At 37.6% G+C, this 14002-nt stretch overlaps 1 protein-coding gene across 8 annotated transcripts in view; it reads right to left on the bottom strand.

Moving 5' to 3' along the window:
• KIF16B (kinesin family member 16B) overlaps positions 1 to 14002 on the bottom strand; it is a 175874-nt gene that overhangs the window by 94883 nt on the left and 66989 nt on the right. For 6 of the 8 annotated variants that reach the window (XM_081345912.1, XM_081345910.1, XM_081345914.1 and 3 more), the window contains 4 exons: positions 12864 to 12946; positions 12533 to 12621; positions 2699 to 2731; positions 2413 to 2466 (listed from right to left, as the gene is read on the bottom strand). In XM_081345912.1, coding sequence (XP_081202038.1) covers positions 2413 to 2466; positions 2699 to 2731; positions 12533 to 12621; positions 12864 to 12946 — 259 coding nt within the window. The remainder of the gene's footprint in view (positions 1 to 2412; positions 2467 to 2698; positions 2732 to 12532; positions 12622 to 12863; positions 12947 to 14002) is intronic. The other 2 variants (XM_081345911.1, XM_081345917.1) reach the window with 1 other exon arrangement.

Below are 14002 nucleotides of genomic sequence, written 5' to 3'. Positions count from 1 at the left end.
GATTTTTTTTTTTTGGTTGTGTACGTCAAATTTTTGGACTACACAGAAAACACACCTTTATTTTTTAAAAAAAAAATCCCTTCTGGGAGACTTTTGCAGAATCAGTGACATTTGAAAGAGGGGTCAACATCTGCAAAGTTAGCAAGTACAGTGTATGCATGTGTAAATGGAGTGGGCTTGGATCACACTACCATGGCTGCCACTGCAGATTTTGATCCCATTCCTTGACTGAATAAATCATAAACTCATGTGTTTTTAAATAAATATTAACCATATTAATACATATGGGATACAAAATTATGAGAATGAAAGTTACATATCCCTGAAGCAATATTTTCTGTATATTTAGTCTCTATGATGTAATTATGTTCTCTTAATTGACTTTCTACTGTGATCATAGAAAGTAACATTGTCCTAATGGAATTACGTTGTCTTTGTTCTCCAAAAAGGATGGTTAAAATTTTCTTATGCTCAAAGAGCAAAATATCAAATGCATTACAACGCGATTAAATAAAAATAAAAGGGTGGAAGGAATTCCAGGAAAGTAATAGAATTACAGACTTTCCAAAAATCAGGCAATGTTAATATTAAGTCAAAGTCTTCTCACAGAAATTATAATCAAACAAAATTTAGCAACCCTTCTGAAGATTTCTATAAACTGTCTGCTAACAAAATTAGATTAGTGTACTCATTGGACTAACCTAAACATCGGGTTAATGGGTGCACAAATAGATCAAAAATTTATGTTTGAAATATATATGCAAAATGTTTTCAATTGCTCTATCTGGACAAGGGCCCAGGTAATCTTATGTATTAGACTTCATCTCTAAACCACTGATAAGACATTAAGAGGCTATGGAAATCTGTTCCTATGATTATTACAAAGCTCATAAAATCAAACTGAATTACAACATAAATGCCGTTAGTAAAAGGTAAAGGTTCCCCCGCATATGCGTGCTAGTCGTTTCTGACTCTAGGGGCTGGTGCTCATCTCCGTTTCAAAGCCGAAGAGTCAGCGCTTGTCCGAGGATGTCTCCGTGGTCATGTGGCCAGCATGACTAGACGCCAAAGGTGCACGGAACGTTGTTACCTTCCCACCGTAGTGGTCCCTATTTTTCTACTTGCATTTTTACGTGCTTTCGAACTGCTAGGTTGGCAGAAGCTGGGACGAGTAACAGGCGCTCACTCTGCTACGCGGTGTAGAAATCCCAGACTCCCAAAAGACCTTTTTTGATTCCCATATTAAAAAAAGTTTAACACTTCTGCCTTCCCCCCCATTTGCAAAGTTACATTCCTGCATTCAGTTTAACACTTCTGCCTTTTCTCCAAATCTGCAATTGTAAGGCCACATTCCTACATTCCATCTCTGCCTCTGGTAATAAAACTCTTTTCTTATTTACAACCACATTCCTGTCTCTGATTCACATGTGTATACAACAAAGACTTGTTTCAATTAAATTGCCCAGTATATAGTTTTCCTGAAGTTGTCCTTGCTTCAAGATAGGGCCTCTGCCTTCCTGTGATAAACCTTTGCTCCTTGCTTCATTTATAACAAAGACTTGTCTTTTATAATTGTCTATGTTTCAAGTTATGTTTCAAGTTATGTTTCAAGTTATGACAACCCTTGTATTCTCTGTAATATGATAAGCTATGCTTTATTGTTTCCTGTAATGACCTTTACCCTCTTCATTATCAGTTCTCTGTTAGCATAAACTATGTTTTATTGTTTCCTTTGACCTCACATATGTTCATTAGCAGATGTATGCAATGAGTTATGTTTTTCCTTTATGTTAATTCCTCATGTGTACTTCACCCCTCCCAAATGAAACAGCCTAATAAAAGGAGGGTTTGTGGAGCTGTTAGGGGGGGCACACCATCCACCCCGAGCACTCCATGCTCCCTCACCTTCTTGTATTGGTGCCTCAGTTTGTCTTACTCTGTCTCTAACTCTGCCTAATCATCGCAGTTCCCAAGTATGACCGTCGGAACTTCCGGCATACTGGGTCGGTGGTAAAGGGCAAGATCCTTCCTTATTCAAGGTGTCCACCCTTGCGAGGGTCCCTCTAAATTCCCACCCCTGTTACGGGGCTCTAAGAGTTGAGGCCAGAACCCTGACCGGTCGCTCGTCGCAACAACGCGGCACTCGGGATTCGACCCGCCAAACTGCCGGCCTTCTGATCGACAAGCTCAGCGTCCTAACCCACTGAGCCACCGTGTCCCTTTACCTTTACCCTTTACCTTTATATGCCATTAGACCTCTCTAAAAGAAAATGGTTAGAAAGTTAATAATACAGAATGAAATCTGCTTATTTTCAATCCCTAAGCTTTAACATTAAAATATTCTAGCAAATATCTTCTCTCTTATCACTTATCAACCATATAAATTTACAAAGAAATATTAATATAAGTTACCTTTTACTTTCTAATTTTTCTAGTTCTTCTCTTTGTTGTCGCTCGAATTCTAATCTGTTGTTTCAAAAAAGAAAGAGCTATATTAATTTTTAAGGGAATTTCAATGAATTATTAGAACTGAAATTCTATAATTTAATATGTTCAACAAAATGAGTTTAATGTACAATTTAATTTGTAGTCATGTTAGAGAAACATTAAACATGAAAGAGGAATGATCAGCATTTGTTCTACATGTTAGGTCCATGCAAGTAAAGCACTCAATATAAAAAAATTAATTTTTTTCTACCTTAAAAAGACTGGTCCTTTTATAGGGAAAAAGCTGCCAGAAGATGTGGAGAGAAATAAAGTAATCAATTAAGCAAAAAGAAAAACAGCCATAACACCTACAGAACAGAAATGTTTCATGGATAGATAAAAAAAATATGAAGAGCATTATTAATAAAATACTAGTTATTATATTTGGAAACACATTGCAAAAGATTCATGTTTCCAACTTTCAGGTGCAATTTTCTAGGGGAAATTGCAAACAGCAAACAGGTTGAGATACAATTTATATATTATTGGAAATTTAGTATACAGAAGACGGATTTACTGTAAATCAACAATAGATATAATACTTCTATCTTCAGTGTAATTGTGTTATACAAGATCACTTTATTAGATCTCAACTCAGTTGGAACTTCAATAGAATTGTGAATCAAAGAAGGAAAATCTTACATGCACATAAAAAGATGGGGGAAAGAATTTATATTTAAATCTATCTTTATAGAAATGCAATCATTTTATTACATTTTAGATTATATCATTCATATCATGGTTTACTTGTTGAAAATACAAGTATTTAACAGTAAAAATGTACTTCATTCAGAAATATATAATTGCTAGCTGAATATTTTTAAATGTGCTTAATTGTTACTTCTAATATCCTCAAACTCCTGAGAGTCTTCCATTTTTAATGTATTGAGTGTGTACAGCAGAGGTCCCTGAACTTTTGGCCCCCACGGACTGGTTCCGTGGTGAAAAGTTTTTCCATGGACCGGAGAGTATGTGGTTTTGTGTGCTGCCTGCATCCCACGGATGGGGCTTTACTTGTTTGTGCAGACCAATTGCTGGCATGCCGCGGCCCGGTCCCAGTCCACAGATCAGGTATGTCCAGAGAGAAAGATATCATCCATGGCCCATGTTGGTTGGAGGAACAGAATACTAAAGAAGCTAATATATTCCAGAAAAGAGACATCTGTGACCTTTACTTTCCAGCCAGGAATATTCCAAGAAAGAATGGAGGTTGAGCCATCATCATAGAAGAGTTGGTGTCCAATACCTCCATTGATGGTTAGCCTTATGTAGTCTTCAATTTCAGCAGATGAGGGTGTTTCAAAAGATTGTTTTCCAGGAACAGAGACCCAGGAGAGACATGAACTCACAGAGGAACTGGCTGCATTGATGCATAGTTTGATGCAGATTAAGACTGTGTAATGGTCACTACTCCCATCTCTTTAAGAACTTGCCACAGTTTGTTGTGATCCACACAATCAAATGCTTTAGCATAGTCAATGAAGCAGAAGTAGATGTTTTTCTGGAACTCCCTAGCTTTCTCCATGATCCAGCGTATGTTGGTAATTTGATCTCTAGTTCCTCTGCCTCTTCAAAATCCTGCCTGTACTTCTGGTAGTTCTCGATCTACATACTGCTGGAGTCTAGCTTGTAGGAGTTTAAGCATAACTTTACTAGCATGTGAAATGAGTGTAATGGTGCGACAGTTTGAACATTCTTTGGCACTGCCTTTCTTTGGAATTGGAATGTAAACTGATCTTTTCCAATCCTGTGGCCACTGTTGAGTTTTCCAAATTTGCTGGCAAATTGAGTGTAACACTTTTACTGCATCATCTTTTAAAATTTTGAATAGCTCAGCTGGAATACTGTCACCTCCACTAACTTTGTTGTTTCTTAGCTTTCCTAAGGCCCATTTCACTTCACATTCTAGGATGTCTGGCTCAAGGTCAGTGACCATCTCATCATGTTATCTGGGATATTAAGCTCGTTCTTGTATAGTTCTTCTGTGTAATTTTGCCACCCCTTCTTAATCTTCTGCCTCTGTTAGGTCCCTGCCATTTTTATCATGCCCATTTTTGCATGAAACGTTCCCTTCATCTCTCCAATTTTCTTGAAGAGATCTCTACTCCTCCCTATTCTATTGTTTTCTTCTATTTCTTTGCACTGTTCATTTAAGAAGGCATTCTTATCTCTTCTAGCTATTCTCTGGAATTCTGCATTCAATTGGGTGTATCTTTCTTTTTCTCCCTTGCCTTTCGCTTCCCTCTTGGGAAGTGATGGGAGTATCAGACCATCTTATTTGTCTCTTGAGAAACCTATATGCGGGTCAAGAAGCAACAGTGAGAACTGGACATGGAACCACTGACTGGTTCAAAATTGGGAAAGGAGTCCGGCAAGGCTGTATACTGTCACCCTACCTGTTTAACTTATATGCAGAGCATAGCATAAGAAAGGCAGGGCTAGATGAATCAAAAGTTGGAATTAAGATTGCCGGGAGAAATATCAACAACCTAAGATATGCAGATGATACCACTCTAATGGCAGAAAGTGAAGAAGAACTAAAGAGCCTCTTGTTGCGGGTGAAGAAGGAGAGTGCAAAAGTTGGGTTGAAACTTAACATTAAGAAAACCAAGATCATGGCATCTGGCCCTCTCAATTCCTGGCAAATAGATGGGGAAGAAATGGAGGTAGTGACAGATTTTATTTTCCTGGGCTCCAAGATCACCGCAGACGGGGACTTCAGCCAAGAAACTAAAAGACACTTGCTCCTCGGGAGGAAAGCCATGGCAAATCTAGACAGCACACTAAAAAGCAGAGACATCACCCTGCCAACAAAAGTGCGTATAGTAAAGGCTGTGGTCTTCCCAGTTGCAATGTATGGCTGTGAAAGTTGGATCATAAGAAAGGCTGAGCACCAAAGAATTGAAGCCTTTGAACTATGGTGCTGGAGAAGACTCCTGTGAGTCCCTTGGACTGCAAGGCTTTCAAACTGGTCAGTCCTAGAGGAGATCAACCCTGACTGCTCTTTAGAAGGCCAGATCCTGAAGTTGAAACTGAAATACTTTGGCCACCTTATGAGAAGAAAAGACTCACTGGAGAACAGCCTAATGCTGGGAAAGGTTGAGGGCAAGAGAAGAAAGGGACAACAGAGAATGAGGTGGCTGGATGGAGTCACTGAAGCAGTAGGTGTGAGCCTAAATGTACTCCAGAAGACGGTAGAGGACAGGAAGGCCTGGAGGAATGTTGTCGATGGGGTCGCAATGGGTCGGACACGACTTTGCAACTAACAACAACAACAATGGTCACTACAAAATTTAATATCTATGTCTCTATGTTGGGGCTGTGTGCAAGTATGGCCCTTGCCCATTTGTTTTAACTTAAGTCACATAATATGTTAATACTATTAATTTAATTATATCTGTGTAACTGGGAAAATATATATCTCTCTGGATTATGCAGACATATCTCTCCCAATTATGCAGACATAAAGAAGTTAATAGTATTTGGGATCTTCTTGGCAACTATAGCATCATACTGCATTGCTAGTATCCAGATGCAGTAATAATTATTGCTGGTGATTTCAACACTACTATTGGAAAGTCAGATTTTTCCAAACATCTCATTATAATTAATGTCTTCCCTCAAATGAAGTAGTCTACTCTTTACAGGCTTTACAATCTAAAGATAAACACTATGACAGCCTTCTGACTGGCTCCACTTACAGATAGTCTGGGCTTGATCATGTCAGGAGCAAGCAACCAGAACCACTCCATGAATAGGCCTAAGTAAATACTTTATTGCTAATCATCTGTATTACAAGAATCTCACCAGACTGTCTACCTTCTTTTGGGAAATGGCAGATATAGACGTATGGGTTTGACCTCGGACGTTATTTTTGCCCTGAACCAGCTCCAAGCTGAAATGTCCTTTTACTCCCCCTAGAGGGGCTTTCTTCAGCTGGTGATTCCAACACAGATCAATCTAAATAGCTCTGTTAGAAGAGACTTAAATGGGGAGCTTCTAGAACTCCAAAAAAGCAAGTGTGGTTCAATGTACTTACAGTTATCTAATAACCTATTTGTATGTAGGAAATCACCTGAATAATGACCATTTCCCATTACTCTACCACAGAAATCTAAATATTAAGTTCCTAGCTGTAGCTCATGGTCCTCCTGAGGCCACAACAAAAAGATTCATTCTGGAAATAAATTGTTTTTATTGGGTATTGTTGTAGATTGTGATGTTAAAGAAACTAATTTGATGTTGAATATGATAACAGCAGCACGGTTACTGGTGGGACAATATTGGAAGAAGGATAGTTTGCCTACTATAGAAGAATGGGTGTTTAAAGTTTCGAATCTTGCAGAAATGTCTAAGATTTCTGCTTATTTGAAAGATCATTCACAGGAAAGATATATTTCAGTTTGGAGGAGATGGATAGATTATATTCAGAATAAATATGGGACTAAAAAGTTCCATTTAGCTTATGAGTAGATTTTAGAGGGATATTGTTATCTTAGTGTTAGTACTTTGTATGTATCTATGTTAAAGGGGAGTTAAAGCACATTATGAATTTGGTTAATTGTATATTATGGATAATTCTTATTTAGAATATGATTATTATAACTATAATCCTGTATTTAGCTCTGGGAAGTGGGGTGGTTTGGGCTGGGGGGGATTTGGGGATATATTGTAAAATCATGTTTCTGTAAAACTCTTTAATAAAAAAAAGATTCATTCTGAATAAATTGTCTACTAGAGTGACAAGACTCATCGGTTTTGTTAAATTCAGAACCTCTCTTGCAATTCCACTCCCAAATTTATTTAGCAGATTCCTCTGAATAGGTATTATCACATTACCAGACTATTATCCACATTCTCCAGGCCTCACCATCTACAATGAGGGAAAAATTATTTGATCCCCTGCTGATTTTGTACGTTTGCCCACTGACAAAGAAATGAGCAGTCTATCATTTTAATGGTAGGTTTATTTTAACAGTGAGAGACAGAATAACAACAAAAAATCCAGAAAAACCCATTTCAAAAGTTATAAATTTATTTGCATTTTAATGAGTAAAATAAGCATTTGACCCCTTCGCAAAACATGACTTAGTACTTGGTGGCAAAACCCTTGTTGGCAATCACAGAGGTCAGACATTTCTTGTAGCTGACCACCAGGTTTGCACATATCTCAGGAGGGATTTTGTCCCTCTCCTCTTTCCAGATACTCTCCAAGTCATTAAGTTTTCAAGGCTGACATTTGGCAGCTCGAACCTTCAGCTCCCTCCACAGATTTCCAATGGGATTAAGGTCTGGAAACTGGCTAGGCCACTCCAGAACCTTAATGTGTTTCTTCTTGAGCCACTCCTTTTTTGCCTTGGCCATGTATTTTGGGTCGTTGCCATTCTGGAATACCCATCCACGATCCATTTTCAATGCCCTGGTTAAGGGAAGGAGGATCTCACCCAAGATTTGATGGTATATGGTCCCGTCCATTGTCCTTTTGATGAAGTGAAGTTGTTCTGTCCCCTTAGCAGAAAAACACCCCCAAAGCATGTTTCCACCTCCATGCTTGATGGAGATGGTGTTCTTGGGGTCATAGGTAGCATTCCTCCTCCTCCAAACACGGCACATTGAATTGATGCCAAAGAGCTCGATTTTGGTCTCATCTGACCACAGTACTTTCACCCAGTTCTCCTCTGAATAATTCAGATGTTCATTGGCAAACTTCAGATGGGCCTGTACATGTGCTTTCTTGAGCAGGGGTACCTTGTGGGTGCTGCAAGATTTCAGTCCTTCATGGCATAGTGTGTTACCAATTGTTTTCTTGGTGACTATGGTCCCAGCTGCCTTGAGATCATTAACAAGATCCTTCCATGTATTTCTGGGCTGATTCCTCACCATTTTCATGATCATTGAAACTCCATGAGATGAAAACTTGTATGGAGCTCCAGACTGAGGGAAATTGAGTTATTTTGTGTTTCTTCCACTTGCGAATAATCACACCAACTGTTGTCACCTTCTCACCAAGCTGCCTGGTGATAGTCTTATGGCCCAATCCAGCCTTGTGTAGGTCTACAATCTTGTCCCTGACACCCTTGGACAGCTCTTTGGTCTTGGCCATGGTGGAGAGTTTGGAATCTGATTTGATTGATTGCTTCTGTGGACAAGTGTCTTTTATATAGATAACGAACTGAGATTAGGAGCACTCCCTTTCAGAGAGTGCTCCTAATCTCAGCTCGTTACCTTCATAAAAGACACCTGGGAGCCAGAAAGCTTGCTGATCGGTAGGGGATCAAATACTTATTTCACTCAGTAAAATGCAAATCAATTTATAACTTTTTTGAAATGCATTTTTGGATTTTTGTTGTTGTTATTCTGTCTCTCACTGTTAAAATAAACTTACCATTAAAATTATAGACTGATCATTTCTTTGTCAGTGGGCAAAAGTACAAATTCAGCAGGGGATCAAATAATTTTTTCCTTCACTGTAGAGTTTCATCAATTAGTTCTAGCCTCCTTCATATGAGATGTAAACTTTGGTTTGATACAGGCTGTTATAAAGCAAAAAATGTCCTTCTTACTGCAGTGCTTACTTTTCTGACAGGCAGCTCATTAGGTTCCTTTTGATCACTCAGCGAGCATAAGAAATTTTATAAAGCATTTAAGAAAGAAGAAGCAGTAAGGAGGGATTATGGGAGACTACTGGGACTGCCAAGTGAGAAGGTTTTGGAAAAAGAGCGGGTTAAAATCTTATGGGACTTTAAAATCCAAACAGGCATGCATCTTATTCACAGCATGCCAGATGTAACATTTGTAAAAAAAAAAAGAAAGAAAGATTGCTTCATTGATACTGCTATATTGGCTGATGCTAGCTGAGGAAATTGTGAAAAAAATATAAAATACTAGGACTTGCAGATCAAAGTAAAACGCTTACAGAAAAAGAAATCCATTGTTATACCAACTGTGATTAGAACCCTTGGAACAATACCTAAAGGACTCCCTCCATAACTGGAATTACCAAATTTATCAGAGCTGAACATCCTAATTTTATAAAAAAAACAACAAACCTCATCCTGCTTAGAATTGCCTATATTCTTCAATGCTACCTTAATAAATCTTGGATTCTTGATGAAAACTTGCACTATTAAGTTTCCACCAGTCTGACTGTAAATCTAACTGTAGGTTACCACACAAAACAAAAACAAAAAAAATAACAACACAGGATTTTATCTTTTTCGCTATGGAATAGATACAGATAGCGTTAATTTTCAGGAGGAAAGTTGTGGAAAGATGGAACAAGATTATGAATACATATCTAACAAGTCTCATTTGCTGAATCTGAAATACTTTCTATCAGCAGTTCCTCCTCCTTCTAAAGAAAGTTCTTCCTGTCATGACGTCCAGAGGGCATGAATGAATGGCAACCATCTCTGTAACAGTTCCCACACCCCACCTTTTGGGATACTCTCCTCTTCTAGAACTTTGTGCAACTTCTAATTTGCTACGTTTGCATAAACAGGTTAAAATTGTTCTATGACAATGTGCTTCGAATTCCAAATGGTTGACTGAGTGCAGTCGTCTGGGGCCTTTATCTATGCTTGCTATGATTCTTTTTTTGGTATTTACATTTAACTTATTCATTATGATGCTTCTGGTTTTATCTTTTTTTTAATGTTGTACTCTTCCCCCACCCCCCAACTTTTGGAATTGAGACTGGTTAATAAATACTGTAAAATAAAGATTTGCCACACTTGAAAACGTTAGTTGATTTTTGTGGCAATAATGGTTTCTGCACCTTAAAGTGGACCTGTGGTGGTAGAAGCACTTAGGGCTGTGACTCCTAAGTTGGAGAGTGTTTCTAACAGATATTCTGTGCAGAAAAATGCAGTGCTAACAACTGCTAAAATACTGCACAGAATCTTCCCAGACCTCTGGTAGAGGATCCAAGATTGAGGTAGGAACATAAAGCGAGCTGCATTGGCTGCCGGTTGTCCTCTGGGTGAGATTCAAGGTGTTGGTAATGACTTACAAAGCCCTACATGGCATGGGTCCGGATTACCTACGGCAACACCTGCGGCTGGCGTCAACTTCCCTCCGTCCAGTGCGCTCCCACAGAGAGGGCCTCCTCAGGGTGCCACCGGTCAAAGAATGCCGATTGGTGGCCCCCAGGGGGAGGGCGTTCTCTGTGGGTGCGCCAGACCTGTGGAACCGCTTGCCGGTTGAGCTCCGGATGGCCCCCGACCTTCGCTCCTTCCGGCGGGATCTAAAAACTTATTTATTTGAGCAATCCGGCCTGGTTTGATGGGTTAGGGTTGGGGTTTTAATATGTTTTTAATTACTGTTTTACACTTGGGCATTATATTTAATCATTTTTTAACTTTTTTATTCTGTTTTTATATTTATTGCCCTGTACACTGCCCTGAGTCCTTCGGGAGAAGGGCGGTATAAAAATATAATAAATAAATAAATAAATAAATAAATAAATAAATAAATAAATAAATAAATAAATAAATAAATAAATAAATAAATAAAATCAAATATTAGGAAATAATCCCATATTTCAATTTTTCTGGCAACAAAAATAAGCCTTGCAGGAAAAAAAAAGTCCAGGGAAAACTCCAATTTCCCACCCCCACACTAGAGTTTTATGGGGTTTTCACTCTCAGAAAGATATAACTGACTAATGCCTGTTAATGATTGCAGTAAATAAGGGTCAGAGAAAAGGTGATTTCAAGTGCAAACAATGAGAGACAAAACTATGCCGAGGCCTGCCTGATTGTGTGCTTCTCAGACATCATCTGTGGTCACTCTTGAAGGAAGAATGCTGAAGTAGACAGACTTTGGTCTGACACTGAGGTGCCATTTTTCCTGGGAGCAAATTACCTGTCATATGAAATGATTGTATTCTTTTGCTGTGGTGGTGGCTTAATTAAATAGCAAATCTATTCCTAAGTAAACTGCAACTCTGGGAAACTTAAGTGAACCTCGGAAACTTATATGACTGCCCCCACCGCCTGCCCACTGAAAGGTGGCAAAAATACAGAGAGTGAGTATAGAACATTTTTTACAAGCTAAAAGAATAAGCAACTTGGGGGCTAGAGAGCAAAATGTGACATTTTATTGAATGCCTTATTCCCCCACTACCACCATTTGAAGTGACAGATATATCTGCTCTGCACAGTAGAGATCGAAAACACATTAAGCAGAAGTAAATTGCAGACATAGCTGCATTAGGTTAAAAGTAGACTGTATTAGGTTAAAAGAAGTAGTGAAATACTAACTAGATTACTGGGGTACAAGCGGTAGCTTTAAAAAGAACCCTATCTATGAAAGTGCAAATAGTTAAGAGATGTAAGCTATTTTTTTTTTACCCAGAAGAGGGAAGAGATATTTCCGGTCACCTGAGCCATGGCAAGGAACAAGTAATATCAGGAGAAATTGTTCTAATCACCTATATAGTGGTCTGAAGTTCATGCATGAAACAAGGGAATTCTTTTAAAGATTACAATTGCTATTTTGCAGTTATACTTCAACCTGGACCACAGTAAAAGTTGCACAACTTTACACCTTAATACAGTTACATACAATTACAATTAATACAATCAACTGCACAGAATTTTAAAAATACTATCAATTTAAATAAATCCCATATATTTATGTATTCCTTTATAATCGTATTTTTAAAATCCTCCATTTTTCTTTTTCTTTTCGATTTTATATCTTCAAACTTTTGGGACCATTTCCTAATATTAAGACTATTGTTCAAAATATTTTTTTTGTTGGGGGAAATGTTGATACCTATACAATGTCCTACTACAAAGGTTAAATTTATTTATAATTTGCAGTCTGCTAATACTCACACTAGTAAAGACATTTTTGCTGTTAGACTATTTATCAAGCAGATTTTTTTTCCTAACTGATTATCACATTTCTCCATTTTGTCTTAACAATTAATACTAAGAAGTATTATTTTCAGATATGAAGGATAATTAAAAATCACTACATGTTCAAATACAAATATGATATATTGTTATAAAAATATTACAGGGAAAAAAAAACCCACCCTGGATTATAGAGCATCACTGTTGAAAGGCTTTCGCAAGATTTTGAAAGATCTGACATGGACAAACTGAAGGAAGAAAGCAGTCCACTCTGTTAAGACAACAGAAAAGTTAATATTTATTTGACTAACTTATTATATGCTATCAAGTTGGTTTTGACTCCTAGTAACTACATAGATGATTTCCTCCATGACAATAATTTTTGCATGAGAAAATTTTGGGGTGGGGACCATACACATTGTACTTTAATCTCATTCATCTTATTGCATCAAGATCAAGCAGGTACTTATGATTAGAAGTAATGGAAGTTTCTTATGTATTCAATAATCTCACCTTTCTTTTCTCCCTCAGTTTGGCTGCTTCCTTGGGATGATTGAATCGAAACATATTTGTCCTCCCAAGTAATATTACAGCACCTGGCAAGAAAATCATTGAAGCCATAAGCAAACCAAAGGCACCGACATTTCTTCAATTCAGTCTAAAACACAATTTGTTTACTCCATCATGGAATGAAAAATACATTTTTTTAAGAAATGAGCTGTAAACTCCCACTTTTAAAAATGAAATGTATGATGTTTCTATTCTAAGCTGGGTAAAATTGCTTACTCAGATGTTTTAAGAGCAAGAGAAAACCATTATCGGCAATAAACTTTTCTCCCAATTAAAAAGAAATCCTCCAGGCTTTTTGAAATGATTCAAGTGGAATAGAGTGTGTTTTAGTCATCATAACCATGTTTTTTAAAATATTTATTTTGCAACAAACACAAAGAAACAGGAATACATTTGAAAAGAAAAAAATGTGTGGAAGCTCATAAAAACGCACACAGGGAGCATTGTTTTTGTACCACATTATTTGAATAAATTGTACTACATAATAGCAACCGTATCAATTGTTATATTAAATGATCACCTTCAGTAAAAGTTTGGCAAGACAAAATTTCTCCCAAAGCAACCCATGATACTCTGCATCAGAAAAAGTGTTTTCCCCCATTACTTTAATAATTACATGGCATGACATAATCATAAAAGTTGAAAGGGTCTTTATGAATCAGTGACCATCCTCCCACTCTAGTTCAGGTACCTGCCTCAAGAAAGTGAAGCTGTGCCTAGTATATGAAGCTTAAGTATAAGAATATTAAGCTTAACACATACATAACCACCCATTTGACAAAGAGGATGAGTAGAATCAATCAATTAATCAATCCATCCATATTTATAGTAGACTGGATATGGCAGGGAACTGACCGAATATCTAAAATCCTGTGAAGTTTACCAGAGGGTGGAGAATTGCAGGAATAATGGCATTTTATAATCCTTCTCTATCATGGAAGCTCTATACCAGAGATTGGTAGACAATCAACATAAGGCAAATTTCAAACAAGATCCCTCAGGACAACCACTTTGTATCAACTCTTGTGCCTTCGCCACTAAGTTCTAAACTGAATATTACTAAGAATGTAAATCAAATTTTA

Source organism: Vipera berus (assembly GCF_964194415.1).
Source record: "Vipera berus genome assembly, chromosome: 1".
NCBI lineage: Eukaryota > Metazoa > Chordata > Lepidosauria > Squamata > Viperidae > Vipera > Vipera berus.
Note: the sequence above shows the minus strand (reverse complement) of the source record. Positions and strands in the feature narration are given on the sequence as shown.